General features: G+C 37.9%; 1 protein-coding gene across 1 annotated transcript in view; it reads right to left on the bottom strand.

The window, feature by feature from the left end:
• The window catches only part of ARHGAP20 (Rho GTPase activating protein 20), a 94,589-nt gene that overhangs the window by 37,835 nt on the left and 40,453 nt on the right, over nt 1-16,301 (bottom strand). The window contains exon 3 of the mRNA XM_070943925.1: nt 1,726-1,896. Within this exon, the coding sequence (XP_070800026.1) occupies nt 1,726-1,896 (171 nt within the window). The remainder of the gene's footprint in view (nt 1-1,725; nt 1,897-16,301) is intronic.

Genomic DNA, 16,301 nt, shown 5'->3' with positions numbered 1-16,301 from the left:
CTTGGAACTGCAGTGTTTTGTAAGCATGTACATAATGTTTTGTCTTCCTTGTGCTTCTGAATTAACAGAAAGTGTTTGGAAGATGTTACTAAACACAACAGAGCCTGAATAAGCTGTTTATGTGCATTCAAGCTTGACACTGATCTTACGATTATTCATCTGACAATTCAGAATTAAATCAAAGTTATGAACTGGAACTCTGACATATCAACCTCATTGTACTGCAATGTTTATAGCTATAGACAAACTTGGGCGACAATTCATGTGCAGTTATGCATAAAACCTATGAAGGAAAAGCCATAAAAAACCTCTTTTTTTGCCAAAGAATCAGGAGAGGTAGGCTGAATGATTATCTTGAACTTGTGGCCATGCATTCTTCTCTATGAAAAAGCAATTATGTAAACCTGGGGACAGTCGAAATAGAAACTTTCCATGATTATTTGGGGGATAGATTAATAATTAATCTACTTATAAGCTTCATAAAAACATTTGGAGGGCCACTGTTAAAAAAATACAGGACTAGACAGTACCGATCCAACAATGCAATTCTTATTTTGTTCAGTCAACTGAAGGAGAATGGTGTGTACCATGAGTACATGGGGACGAGCCATGCATTCAACACTCCCAGCGTATTGAATTATATGTAAAAATATTTGAATGATGTGTATTTTCCAGTGATAATCTCAATTGCCAAAAAAAAGAGCAATCTGAAACATCTTCCCAACATCTTCTCCTCTGGTTTCAGTGGTAGGTGGTCAAAGTAAATGTTAAAGCTACTTGGGTTTCTCAGTTAATCTAATATCTCTGTTTAGTGAATACCTGGTTGCCTTTATAAAAGTTTGGGGAGGGGCGAAACTTCTCTGAAAGGATGGAGAAGACGTTTGAGCAAACAGTGCTCCCAACGATATGTGACCCCTTAATCACAGTTAAACATCTAACGTGATGTTACCGATAAGACATATTTTCTGAAGCCCTGAAAATATTTGTAATCCTACAGATAAATGCCGAATCTAAATTCTTAGCAGAACACAGCTAGACTGACTCTCTTTGCAAACCATAAAAGGATATTTCCATTTCCAGTAACTTAAGACTGTATAAGGCCGTACAACAGCAAGAGAAGAATTGGTTTCTTTTTTCATTAAGCTACAATTTATGAAGTTACTACCAGTAGTTACTAGTTTGAAGAAGCATTCTCAAAGGTCACGTTAGACACAGATAAATGAAGGGGCTTTTTTGGAGCTCCACATTCAACTACTTAACAGCACTAGCATCATTTAATTTTAAAGCCAAACAAAGTAGAAGGAAAACTGAAAGGTGACAGGCACTGGAGTCCTCCGACTTCCCAGTCCCCTGCAAGTTAATGACCCAGAATTTCACATTGTTTGATTATTTACCTTGTGAAGAAGCAAAAACATTTCACAGCATTCACTCAATCTTTCTGCCCTCGTCATAAATCGAATGGGGCTCCTCTCTTTTTCAGATGAGCACATTGGTTAGTAATGAAAACCCACACAGAATAACAAAGGTTATTCATTTTTGCTAACTTTAGCCCCTCAACCACCCAACCTTCTGCTTGCATCTAATGTCCTGTTGTATAATTTAAAGAAATCTAAATGTTAGTAAGCAAAGCAAAGCAACTTTGAGCCTCCCGCCAACCCCATAACATAAAATACAGTAAGGGATGTTGACTGTTATCAAGAGGACATATTCCGCAAGGAAACTTACTTGGATTTAGCAACCACAAGGATGTCAGTAAAGAGGAACAGGTGTCGTTCCTGAGTCTGCAGGCCCGTCTTCAGTTGTACATGTCCTTCCAATAGGAATGCTCGAGCTGGAGAAAGGAAGGACTGTACCAGTGGACATGTCTCCGGACTGATTGGGGAGAAGCAGCCTTCCCTGTTGCAAAATCAAAAGGAATAATCTATGAGTCAAATTGAAGCCTGTTTCCACCCCCTCCCCGCAGAATATAATGCTCTTATCCAGTGTTGGTCTTCTACAGAAATTTATTAATTCACCTGCATTAATTATCGGCATTTATAACATCTACGGATAAAGATTACAGTCGGTCCTTAATTTTACTGCCTAATGGGGAGGAGCCCCAGTTAACCAATTGTCTATTAAATATGAATAGGATTTTATTCATGGATATTTGACATAGATGTGCGATAAGGCAAATTGATTTTTTATGTAGGCATAACATGGCAATGCGCAGAGGTTTCATGTCTGCTAAACTGGAGTCCATAAAACTGAGAGTTAACGTCTTAACTTTTTTTTCTTCCCCAAATCCCCAAAACATTAACCTTAGACTGTCTACTGTAGACCTCATCCCATTCCTAAGAGGTCTGTACGGGGTGTGCATAAGCACACCAGCGTGCCTGCCGTCCCTGTCCTAATGTTTTCTTTTCTTCGTATTCTTTTCATGTATTTATAATTATGTTTACACTTGTATCTTTCATAAAATACATGCTTGACGAAATAAATAAAATAAAATAAAAATAAACTGTATAAGACCAATTCTAAGTAGTCCATGATGCTGTTACAAATTATGGAGGCACAAATGGATCTTGAAATTTAACCAAAGATATTACACTCTCTATATTAGCTGGAAGGTTAGGGTTAGCTGGATTCCATGAATTTTTTCCGGTTTTCTCCTTCCCCAAAGTTATAAAGAAATCTTCCTCAAAAACAAGCCAGATTCTAATCTAACTTTGATTTGGCTATTGCTACCCTGTAAGACACACAAAATCAAGCGTTATCATCGGAACAAGCCAGTTTTATACATAACTTTCCTTTCCTTTTCTTGCTTTGCATCTGACTATTATACATGGCTCCCAGACCCCTTAAACCTCCCTTGCTTGCTCCTGCTTGTTGGAATGACAGCAATGGGAACAGCTGGCCACCCAAAGAACCTTTCAGGATCTGGGTAGAGAGGCTCATGCTGTGTTTGGCTGCTTCCTAGCTTCACCATCTCCGTGTTTGTTGCAACCCTTGCTGAGTGCAGCTGGAATATTCAGGGGGTCTAATAATATTGCTGACTTGGGAAACCCTGACAGCTGGTGCTGGAAGGACATGAACTTCAGCATGAATATGACTCATATCCACTGGCAGAAAAGCAACTATCTGCAGCCGCCTTGCAAGTCAGCAATAATCCAGATTTATCATCTTGTTTCTGCTTTGTAAAGAACACAGTGCTTTATTATTCAATAATTCCTACAAATGTTTGATTATCTATTGGCTGTTTCCACTAATAAACAAGTGAAAATAAAGGACTGTGAGATATTACTGTAGATCGATATCTATTTTACACTCCAGATACAGTACTGAAATTAAGTGAAATAATCAAATTTGTACTGAAAGTGAAGTCGTTGATCTTTGATTTGGATACAATCTGGATCCAAATCATAGATCATATGATCCTAACACCTATATGCTATGAACCCTTTCTAGTTTCCTTCAAGTAGATAATAAGGAGGTGGGGAATCAAGAAATATTGCCATTTGATTTTACTTTCTTCTCAAAATCATAATGTGAATTAAGAGCAGAGACAATTTCAATGGATGATCAGAATTTGCTTAGACAAAACAAGAAAGTTCTAAGTGGCCCATATATTTCTACAAGAAAGTGTGGCTAAAACCTACATGAAGAACTTTATAACTTCTGAACCTGGTTCATGTCATGGGATTGAAATGTTGCAACATTTTTTTCCTGGTTCTTGCCTCTTGAAATTCAGCCGCTAGAGCACTGCAAAGATCTAAGGAGACACGTTCTGAGGAATACTCATGGTCCTTGGATACTTAATAAGTAGTTGTATTTAATTTGTTGTTAGTTGCGAAGTCGTGTCCGACCCATCGCGACCCCATGGACAATGTTCCTCCAGGCCTTACTGTCCTCTACCATCCTTTGGAGTCCATTTAAGGTCACTCCTACTGGTTCAGTGACTCCACCATCCGGCCACCTCATTCTCTGTCGTCCCCTTCTTCTTTTGCCCTCAATCTTTCCCAGCATTAGGCTCTTCTCCGGTGAGTCCTTCCTTCTCATTAGGTGGCCAAAGTATTTGATGTATTTAATTATTAACTATTAATATTGGTTCTTCCATATTCAGATTTTTTTCTGGTAACTTAAAGATAGTATATATAAGTGGAGGATTCTCCTCACTTTAACAGAACTAGAAAAATGTCTAGACTAGAGGATCAGTAAACTACTGGTTTTATGGGAAATCAAATCTCCTCAATCCCAGTTCAAAACCTTAACCACTAAACCACATTAACTCCAATGATGATTTTTTTTCCCCCTTGGGGGAAAAAAACCCCAATTTTCTCATTATGCATGACACTCCCCTGCTATATGCAGCTATAAAGGTATGTAAAGTTTGCTTTAGGTTATAGTTTACATGGGTCAATAAGTAGGCCAGCAAGCTTGGACAGTATCCTGCATATGCTAAATGTGCCGCCTTAGATCATGTCACTGAATCTATAGTTTTCATCCCAGATGTTTAAAGATTCCTTGGCAGAACAAGGCTCTATTCAGAAGTGAAGTTCACATTTTGAATCGGCGTATATTAACAGGGCTTTTCCAGTTAGTCCTGCCCTCTGCTGTTCACAGCACAGAATCTTCCTGGATTATGATTCGAAAGCATTCCTGACCTAGACATCTGTTCTATTTACAAGGATGGCAGTAATTTGATTTACTGAACTTGTATTTAATTTAAAACTTATTAAACCTGTATGCCTTTCGACTCTCAATGACTCTGGGTGGCGAAGGACCACACTAATGGGCATATCCCATTACATGCCAATTGAAGCTGAAATGTCTTTTTTTTCCCCCCCAACCAGCCTGAAGGCAGGGTCTAACAAAAATTGCAGACTTGCTTGAATCCTGCAGTTCAAAATCTGCAGTAGAAAACTGAAAGTGGCAATCTGAAACATAATCCTCCACTCACTACTGCTAAAAACAAGGTAAAAATACCCTTACCTGTAGCCCCCATATAAACTGCTTCTTAGATAATGTTATTCTTGTATATACAATTTAATCTTATTTATTCTGCATTGGAGGCAGTGGTGGGTTTTAAATTTTTTTACTACCAGTTCTGTGGGTGTGGCTTGGTGGGCGTGGCATGGCTTGATGGGCATTGCAGGGGAAGGATACTGTAAAAACTCCATTCCCTCTCTAATCCAGGGGAAGGTTACTGCAAAATCCCCATTTCCTCCTGATCAGCTGGGACTTGGGAGGCAGAGAATAGATGGGGGTGGGGCCAGTCAGAATTTTTACTACCAGTTCTCCGAACTACTCAAAATTTCCGCTACCGGTTCTCCAGAACCGGTCAGAACCTGCTGAAACCCACCTCTGATTGGGGGTCTTTAACTCAATCTTACATTTCTGCCCTTGCTTGTCTGTCCGTCTGTCCATCCATCAACCCATCCATCCATTCATCCGGTTTAGAGTTAGCATCACATTTTGTGTGACAGCTAAAGACATTTTAGACTGACACATAATTCCAGTGCTTTGAATTCAGTGGTGGGTTTCAAATTTTTTTGCTACCTGTTCTGTGGGTGTGGTTTGGTGGGCATGGCATGGCTTGGTGGGCGTGGCTTGGTGGGTGTGGCAGGTGAAGGATACTGTAAAATCTCTATTCCCTCCCCACTCCAATGGAAGGTTACTGCAAAATCCCCATTTTCTCCCAACCAGCTGGGACTCGGGACACAGAGAATAGATGGGGGCGGGGCCAGTCAGAGGTGGTATTTACCGGTTCTCCGAACTACTCCCCTATCGGTTCTCCAGAAGTGGTCAGAACCTGCTGAAACCCACCTCTGTTTGAATTGATGTCATCTTGCCAGAATCAAAATCCCTTTCATGATTCAGAAAAAGGGTGTGGCCATCAGATTTTTTTATTTAAATCGGATGTTTTTTATTTAAATCGGATTTTTTTGATTTTTATCGAATTTATTTTAATAAAAAACTTTTGGGGTAAAAATCTATCATAAGATGGTTTTCTATTTAAGATACATAAATAATTTAGTTTATTCAGCATGAAATGGAGCTTAGTTATGTAGCATGAGGCTGTATATTCTGCAACACTGGGACTATCGGTGAGTCAACAGTGGGTCAAAGGAGTAGCAGAGATGACAGTTGCTCTTTAAAAATTATGATTTAAATCGAGTTGATTTAAATCAAGCCTTTTTACTAGTGATTTAAATCAATTCGATTTAAATCAAATCCACCCTGACACAGATTATTCTCCCCAAAAAATAAGGCTGTATTACCCAAGCTAATCGTTCTCAAATAGCCCTACTGATTTCTTTTGAGAACAAGCAGCCGCTTACTTCAGAAACAGGAAGTATCCTTAAATAACCCTTATTATGGCTTCTTTTTTTTTTTTAAAGTACATGCATGGAATATTCTACTGCTTCATTTGTGTTGTATCAGGGCCGTTCAGTTCAGATGATTAAAACCAAGATTTCTAAAAAGCATTCACAACTCTTTTTATTATACATTTCTTAGTTGTTCAATATGTTTAAGTATGTATTTTTAGACTTTGCTTGACAAATTGTTCCTTCCAGTATTAATCAGAAATTATAAATTATGACCAGCTCTTTCTGGTTCAGCACAACACTGGATACATGAATAATTGACTCCATGCTGAAAGGTAATGGAAATGAGGCCCTTCCCCTTTGCCTCCAAGTAGCCTCTCTCATATAATCCCCTTTGAACAAAGGAAGTACCAGGAAAAAAACAGATTTTTAATTCCTCAAGAAACAATAGAGGGTGGACTCAGTCTAGATAACTCCCGATTTGTTGGCTGGATCTAGGACAGAGGTCTTCCACCTTGGCAACTTTAAGCCTGGAGGACTTCAACTCCCAGAATTCCCCAGCCAGCATAGCTCCAGGTTTAAAGTTGCCAAGATTGGAGACCCTTGATCTAGGACATCATATATGAAGTTCTGTTCTTGACTGGGCAAAGCAACAATAGGTCTTTCCAAGGCTTTCAATAAAATCAAAGGTAAGCATTCATAAAAAAATAAACAATGTGGACAAATATGAAAGGCAATGTGAATGTCCAACCACACTGACCTAAAAATAGCTCCCTCTAACTTTCCTTTCTATAATTAATACACATTGAAACCAAAGAACATAACCAAGGAGATTAGTAACTACTTTGATTAATTGATTATAGTACATGCCATCAAGTCACTGTTGATTCTTAGTGACCACAAACATGGGAAACTGGGAGGGGGGACTGTATGGAGCAGGGGTGATATATAGTCATAATAACATTCCTTTCTCAGAGAGTCAAGGGTGTGACTAGGAGGCATCTCCAGATGGGAAGGTGCTTTGATTGGACTATGTGATGGACATGTGGGTGCTGGGTAGGGACCTGGACTTTCCTTTGGGTGGGGAAAACCTGGAAGCTTTCAGATTCGGGTTTTCCCAGTTGCGCCAATATGATATTTCTAATAAAATGGAACTTTGAGGAACTTCAAGCCTCGGAGTCTTCTTTCATTGGGGGTGTTACTTGGAACCCTGACATTAACCCGAATCGACAGGTATATGCTCAGATATTCTACAGTTGTATGTTGCCATTGTTACTGATACTATCTGTAAACATAAAATGATTTCTAAAAATATTTTCCAAATAAATAATGGAAAAAAGGGTTGAGATGGACTCCTAAGAAACATATTTTCTTAAAGCCAAAGCCAGAGAACATGTTAATTAGTGAAGCGTCTGCATGCTTTTTTTTTTTTAAAAAAAGCCCCCAAATCAGTACGAGTTTCACCTATCAGCTCAGCCAAATTAAGTCAGTCGTATCAATGGTCTTACTGCAGGAGTGTCAAACTGGCAGCCCGTAAACCAGATGTGTCACACGCAGGCCATGCCCACTCCACAATGTTCCACAAATGGGGAAAACATCGCAAAATGTCATGTGGTGACAACGTGACACAGCAAATTTGACACCCATGTTCTTAAGCAATCCAAACCTTCCTTTCCTACTGTTTCATTCAACCTTGCGCTCTCATTTATTATTTGCACAAGTGTCAGTTTTCATGCTATTGCAATAATTAGCATCTGAATCCCAAAATTAAAGATGGACATATGCTGCAGCTTTTGATGTAATCTATTCCTGTTGTTCCTATCCAAAACATTCTGCCACATAAGCTTTGTTTTTTTTTTTTTTTGTAAGAATACAAAAGGCAAAGTTGCCAGATTCCAGTATTAAGCCTAAAACCATAATTTGGTCACAGGGAGAGAAGGAAAATGAAGAACAAGCATAGGAAATAAAGCATGCAATTCAAAAATATATAAAAACACACACACTGTATCTTCTGCTCTTATATACCCTCTTCAAGAGAAGAAAAGGTTAAGTCTTGACAGAAAATGCAACCTTGGTAGTGGAGCAAGATGACCATTCAATGGATTATGCGACATTGCAATGCTGAGCACATTCAAAATATCTCTGTATTGATGAGCAGGAAGCCGCCATTTCAAGGTCATGAATGCTGCAAAGTTTTGTGCTTGGATGCTTTTAATGAAAGGATTCTGGGATCCATTTATGGCAGTATGCCTGCATGATTAGGCAAAGAAGTCCAAATGCTGAATTGCGTTAAAAGCTTGGAAAGCAGTAGAGCTCTTGCCAATAAACACATTAATTGTTCTCTTTTATTTTTGTGAAGGAGGAAAGGGAATACATGTTTAGGCCCAGTTTGGAGAAGGCAGGATGAGGCTCTGCGCCATAGTCCAAAATAGACAAGTAATGATTGACTTGTCGGTTCTCTGGGAGTTCTGTGCACAATAAGCATGGTTGTGTTGATGGATCTGAAAGTTGTCAAAATAGCCCCTACAATCTTGGGTTCAGAAGGGTTGAGAGTCTAATTGTCTGGAAGAACCTTGAATCCTATAAGCTCAGGAGAAGTAAAGGAAGCCCAAGTAGAAAGCCCAAACAGATTATTATTTATTATTTCAACATTATTCAGCTTTATCTAATCCATGGGAAATACTGAGAAGAAGCAGAAATAACTGACGTGCAGTCTTCTTCTGCAAAATATTAAACATACCCGTGTAGGGAGCAAAACTGGATGCAAACTCTTTAAGCCACTCAATCACAAATATTAGTGATTCATAAACAAAAGACCTCATTAAAGGAATTAACGGTGGAAAAATGAAGAAACAAGGAATATGAATCAATAAATTATTAACTAAATCGCCTTTTAATGAACCACTCCTAAAATTTAATAAGTGTGCAACTGCTATGTTATGTTTTTCAACAGCAGCTGCGGCTTGAAACTGAACCAAGGATATCTTAGCACTTGAAAAGTTTACCGCAGCACCTGGAAATAACCCAGAATCCAGGCACACGATTTGATTCCACAGCAACGTGGCTTTCAGCCAATAATTTTTTTAAAAAAAAATCACTCGGAGAAACCAAATTGTATGATGTCATTGTTTTTACTGATAACTTTTACTGATAATTTTGGCCTCATGTATGACTTTGTCCTTATTTCTGGAATTACATCAATCTAGTAGGACCATTTAGAAGTTAGACAGCACGAGACGGCCTTTTACAAGAAACGATCATAAAGTACCAATATATCAGAATATTCTTTGACATCTCTCTATCTCAGGGGTCTCCAACCTTGGCAACTTTAAGACTTGCGGACTTCAACTCCCAGAGTTGAAGCAAAGCTAGCTGAAGAATTCTGGGAGTTGAAGTCCACAAGTCTTAAAGTTACCAAGGTTGGAGACCCCTGCTCTATCTCCCCACCCAGCAGAATGACCCTTTGCACACATTTACAAAGAAATGTGCAATTGCCATCCATTGTTTATTTTTCCATGGAAGTTTAAGGGTTCCAAGACCCTTCTTAGAAATAAAGATGACACCAATAGTGCTTTATAGCATGACAACTTGGTTTCCTAATTAAGCAATTAAAAGATTTTTTTAAAAATGAATGGATCAAGAAATTATCCGTGTCCATGTACATTTCTCATCATGTGTTCTTAAATACAAACTAAGCGTCTTGCACAGAACAAGGATTTCCACATAATACATCTTCATGGTAAAGCAACCATTGTCTTATTAAATTCATTCCTTTGCGGTCTTGTTGTCATGCAATATCCTGACCTTTGACTTGACTACCTACTTATTTAAGTTACCCTGAAAGCGTTTTCTCAGCTGGCATGCAATTCCAAGAATTAGTTGCTCAGCGGTCAGTATGAAAAAAAAAAATCTAAAATCAAATACTGAAAATAAAAAGAAACTTTCAAAAAGGTGTTGTCCTAGAAATGATCATAATGAAAGCATTAAATAGCAAACAAAAGAAAACGTCTATGGTATCGAGTGAGAATAAACCAGCAGTGAAATCCTCTGAAGTCTTCTACCTGTTCTGTGAGTTGCTACTGAGCACGTGCTTCGCGTGCACATGCGCACCTGAGGCGCACCCACACAGCACTAAAAAAGGAACATTTTGAAACCTTCCGAGTCTGCAAAAGTAAGTAGAACAGCAAGGGGGGGGGAATCCACTCTGCCACGCAATTTAGATTAGCTAGAAAGCAGGAAATCTGAAGATTCTAGCTAATATAAATCGCATGTCACAGCTGATTGTCGCCCAGCTGATCGTTGGAAATACCGGTTCGGTCAAACCAGTAGCATTTTTTACTACCAGTTCGCCCAAACTGGTCCAAACCGGTAGCATTTCACCCCTGGAATAAACACTGTGGTATCATCTGATCAAGGACATTAAAATAGAAGCCAATTGTGCAATAGAGCCCTTCCATGTTTCTAAATAAATGTCATGTTTGTATTATGTGCACTAATGTGTTTATTTTCATCTTGTAATTTTAATACCTATCGCCAGATGGACCAATATGAAGCAATGATCACTTTATTAATCTAATGACATAATGCCAAAACAAAGCGTCAGTGATAGTTCTACACCCACCTTTGTCAAACTACAGGTCTCTTGGAAATTGGGTTTATAATCCACAAAGAATGGAGAATAATGCAGTGAAATGGGACAAAGAGACTGCTAAAAAGAAGAACAAGAACAGGACAAGACTAACTACTGCATTTTTAAAAAAGAAGGAAACATGACTAATGACTAACCTGAACTGTTTGGCATTAATAGTTCTTACAAGTAGTTCTCAACTTACAATCATTTATTTAGTGTTGAAAAAAGTGAATTATAACCTTACAGCATCTTTGTACTTACAACCATTACAGCATCCTGTGGTCACATGATCACAATTTGGGCACTCTGGCAACTGGCATGTATTTACAATTGTTGCGGCATCCCAAGGTCAATGATTGGCATCTACAACTTTCCCAGGGAACTTCCGACAAGCAGTCAGTGAGAGAAGCTGGATTCCCTTAACATCTCTCAATGACTGTAGTGATTCGTTTAACAATTCCAGAAAATAAGATCGTAAAATTGAGCACAGCTCACTTAACTACATCACTTAGTGGTATAAATTTCAATCCCAATTGCGGTCATAAGTCAAGGAGTACTGCATAGCAGCTAAAAAACATGCCTGTTATTTCCATATACCGTAGTAAATAAAAATATAGCTAAATAACTTTAAGAAAGTCATTATTTCTTCTCCCTCAATATAATGATTTTATTATTGCCATCACTACTAACTCTTTTTTTTATTATTAAAGAAAAAGAGGAGCCTCTTATAGAACACTAGAGTAAACTAGTGAAACTTTTAGGAACACTTGAAATCCATAACACATTGATTATGTTTGAAGCAGTCCCTTTCTTTGTACCAAAAAAAAAAAAAATGCTGACTCCCATGCAGTCTTTGAAAATGTCCTTTGGGAAGATTTTCATTTCCTCTATAAACTTTCAGAAATAAGGAAACGAGTAACATCAGTGAACACACAAAAAGCTCAGTGTTTGCCAAGTCTCGGCATTAATCAGAAACCTTCTATAAAAAGAAGTGCAGTTTGGTCAAATCAAATATAAAGCTGATCTATTTGCTGATAGCTTCATCCAGGCAGACACCTCACCCACACAGATGATTAATAATAGAGCCCAGCAAACAAGCAAACAGATAAGGGTCATTGTAACACCAGCTGTCACAACGGATTCAATCAGAGCACAAGTATATCAAGCATTGGATACTGTATGGGAAGGTCAAGGAGAGCCTAAACTAGCAAGAAAAATATACAATGAGCACAAACAGGCCATATTTATCTAACTGTTAGTGCATGATCATTTTAAATCGGGAAAGAATTGTGTACTCATGAGGAAACAAGGATTCCTAAGCCTTTGATGTACAATAAAACAAAATGTTCTTTTACTCTTAGACAAACCATACTCCACCAACAATGCCAAGAGCTGCGTTTGTTTCCATTGCTTACAATATCAATACAATACAAGCTACAAGATGGTATCCTAATGCACAATTTAATGAACAGCCAGGTTTTGTCCAGCACAAGTCAGTACACAAAAGAGGATTTCATGATTGATTCTGAAGGTGTTTGCCCAATACTTTCATCTGGCTAGTGAAATCGTTTCGCTAGCCACATTGTTTCGTCAAAGTTTGGGATACAATTCAGGGGCCTCTCTGATAAGAAATAAGTCCCTTCCATGGCTTATGATTACTAAAATAGAACTAATAGATATCACCTCCAGTGGCCATGCCTGGGTCATTTGCCATATTGGCAGCTAGTGAATAACTAGGCCTAATACAACTAATTCATTATTTCCTATGCATTCATTTACAGTAAAGGAAATAGTGAATCTCCCCAAACCCAGCTCCAGTCAAATGTTCCCTATAAAAAGGCTTTCTATTCTGACAATCAGCTAACCTCATATTCAGCAACAAGTTATCTGTCTTGGAAGCAATCAGCCCACCTATCAATATGAGCCAGTTCCCAACAAGTAACAACACGCAGGCAGGTAAGCAAGTAGACTAACTGCTATTGGCATACATGGATCTTATTACAGTATTTGTTCTCCTAAAGACAATTTTGCAAGGAAGTAGCTAGTTATAGCCCCCTAAATTCCATAGGATATACTAGAAACAAAAATAGAGAAGAAAGGGTTGTTGGTTGTAGAGGTAGCCTTCAACTTACAACCATCAATTTAATGACTGCTCTAAGATACAACAGCCCTGAAAGTGATTTATGACTGGTCTTTGTTCTTATGACTGTTGCAGGATCTGAAGCATTCAGGATGCTAATGTGCAATCAAACACTGGACCCTCAAGACCAATAATCAAGGCTTACTGTAGTATTTATTTAACAATGTTCACCGTAGGATCTCCTCTACAGACAAAATAATGCACTCATATTCATATATTTCAGGAAAGGGTAAAAAAATGAAATAGTCACACATATGCATAGGTAATAGATGATGTAAGCATGAACATTCATAATCAGTAATCCGCAGGTTACAGGTAACAGTTCATTTAAGTGACTGAAGTTACAACAGCACTGAAAAAAAGTAACTTATGATTGTTTTTCACACAACTGTTGTAGAATCCTCACGATCATTTGATTAAAATTCAGATGCTTGGCAATCGAGTCATATTTACAGCAGTTGCAGCGTCCTGAGGTCATGTGATCGTCATTTGTGACCTTCCCAGTTGGCATCCAACAAGAAAAGTCAATGGGGGAAGCCAGATATGCTTAACAACTGTGTGATTCACTTAACAACTACACTGATTCGTTTAAAAGCCATAGGAAAACAAGTCATAAAATCAGATGCGACTCACTTAAGAACTCTCTTGCTTAGCACTGAAAAATCAGGTTCCAATTCTGGTCGTAAGTTGAGGACTACCTGTATGTCCTGCTTGTATTCAGAGGTTCTCACTAACCAAACACATGCCAAAGAAATCATTACTTTAAAGGCCCATGGAAACCTGATGCCTACTTTGGAGCACACTCTCACCCCAAAAGCAAATTCTACTTTCTAAAGCAGAGGTCTTCAAACTTGGCAGCTTTAAGACTTGTGGACTTCAACTCCCAGAATTCTCCAGCCAGCTATGCATTTGAACTGAGTTTGAGTTGAATTTGAGTTGAAGTCCACAAGTCTTAAAGCTGCCAAGTTTGAAGACCTCTGTTCTAAAGGTTCCATGTAAACAAGTTAACTAAACTCTGAAAGACAATATATATATTTCTTTTATTTATAACACTTATACCTTTTCTAACTGAATACATTTCAGACAACTTACTTAGTGACCTTATTTGTATTTTTGGCATTCCTACGAGGGAACAGCAGGTGTATTATACTGCTAGAAACTTGAGGAGCCTCAAAGGAATCAAAACATTTCTAGAAGCTTTTGAGAAAGAAAAGGTACCAACTGAACCTTCTGTTTTTAAAAAATGGAACACATTTTCTTTTTGACAGTGGAAAAACAGCGATGAGAAGAAAAAAGATGAGGATAAGCAAGAGAGGAAATAAATGACTAATACAATAATTATACCTACATTTATTTGAAAAAATAAAAATGTCAAAACATGTACAATGAATTAGAAGAAAGGGCTCTGCTTCATTTTAATATTTCTATACTTTCCCTGAATTGCAACTCGATTTTCATATTTGGAGAAACAATGGCAGCAAAGAGGCAAGTTGACCAGTTCTCTTTGAAAACTTCAGCCCATTGTTTGCATGTGTGCAGTTAATATAATCAGGGGTGAATTATCACAGATTATTCCTCTTATCAATTCAGGCAATTAACCAGCCACAGCAGACAAAGTGGTAGCTTGCAGTTACATCATGTGTTGGCTTTCACTCAAGCAGTCAGAGGCAAGAACCAGAAACAAGAAAAATCCTAGGAGATACAGAAAGAAAAGATGTCTGCTATCTCAGCACTGTCACCATGGCCTTCTAAATTCAAAACATCTAATTCACAACTTTAAGCCACAACAGCAAGGAAAAAATATATTTAAAAAGTGTTTGCATTCCCATACTTATGTCTATACACATTCCATCCTAAGACTATTTCTCACTGGTTTGGCACCAGATTTTTCTGGTCCTACCTAGATATTTGAATTATTCATCCCCAAGCACTAGCAATTGATTCTGCTTAAACTGACCTTGTTAAATTACCCATCATATATTAAGGATAAAATCTGTACATGTCATGCACATTTGCAAATCCATGAACTGGGTGGTTGCAACACACTTAGGACTGAATTTATTTAATGAGATTTTTTTCCAGATGAATTAGGAACCTTAACAGCTGTGAGCTGTGCAAATTATGGCACATATGTTACAGGGCAGAAGGGGGAAATACTTTCATCAAAAATCCATCTACTTTTTCCCATGGTACAACCATGAAAATATTATGTTAGAGCAAGACTTCAACTGAAATCATTAAAAGCTAGCATTTCTACACCGATAGTATCCCACAAATAACCATATGTTGATACATCATGATTATTGACTTTTTCATTTTCTCAATTTGGTCTTCCTTGTTGAATTTAAAAATATATAGGGGATTCATAACAAGCCAATCTAAAGACCATTATCTTAACACAGGCTGAATGAACAACTCATATATTAGTTTTAGCATTGCTTCAATTCTCCTATTAAGCCATCTGTATTAAATATTTTTATCCTGTATATGTGCTTTCAGTAGCCCTTATACCAAGATGGCAAAGTCAAGATCCTTTTGGAAAAAAAAAAGATATAATTCTATCAAGCAGATGGCTGCCTTCACTTTTTTTATTTCATTGCCTAATTTTCAGATTCACAGAACAATTTCTCTAAAAACAAACCTTCTGAACATGATTAATTCAAGATTTGTTTGATGAAATGTGACTTATACATGTAACTAACTGGATCTTAGCAACCAAACTGAGTTCTCACTATTAGTAGACTTCAAAGCGCTGATTAGTCAATGCCATCTGTCTATTTAATTTGCACTTCAAGTTCTTATATTGTTCTGAACAATTCAGAGGCTTTCCCACCCTCACATAAGGAGAGCAAAATGTATCAAAAGTATTTACCACTTTTATTTGTATAGCACTCAATGCTGCAAGAATATACAATCAAATTTCACCAGAGATATCATATACTTCCCCTGATATTGTACACATGCTGGATAGTATGTTCAGCACTGAAGTTCTTGGAGAAATGCTTGGGCAAGCATCTGTGCAACTATAACATGGATTTTAAAATGTATTTTAACAATACAAGTTTAGGGCTTACTTTTTTGCACAAAGAGGGAATAAACAGAGAGGCATCATAGAACCAATTCGTGCCATCTCTCTGGGTGCATACACTTCAAAGGGGCACCTTTTCTTCTTTCTTTGCCATGTATAGCTTGCTTGAATGGTAGAAAGCAGTGGTGGAATTCA

Source organism: Pituophis catenifer, unplaced genomic scaffold, assembly GCF_029215685.1.
Source record: "Pituophis catenifer annectens isolate HBS135680 unplaced genomic scaffold, rPitCat1.0.hap2 SCAF_4, whole genome shotgun sequence".
Lineage (NCBI taxonomy): Eukaryota > Metazoa > Chordata > Lepidosauria > Squamata > Colubridae > Pituophis > Pituophis catenifer.
The sequence above is the reverse complement of the archived record's forward strand: the minus strand, read 5'-3'. Positions and strand labels throughout refer to the sequence as shown.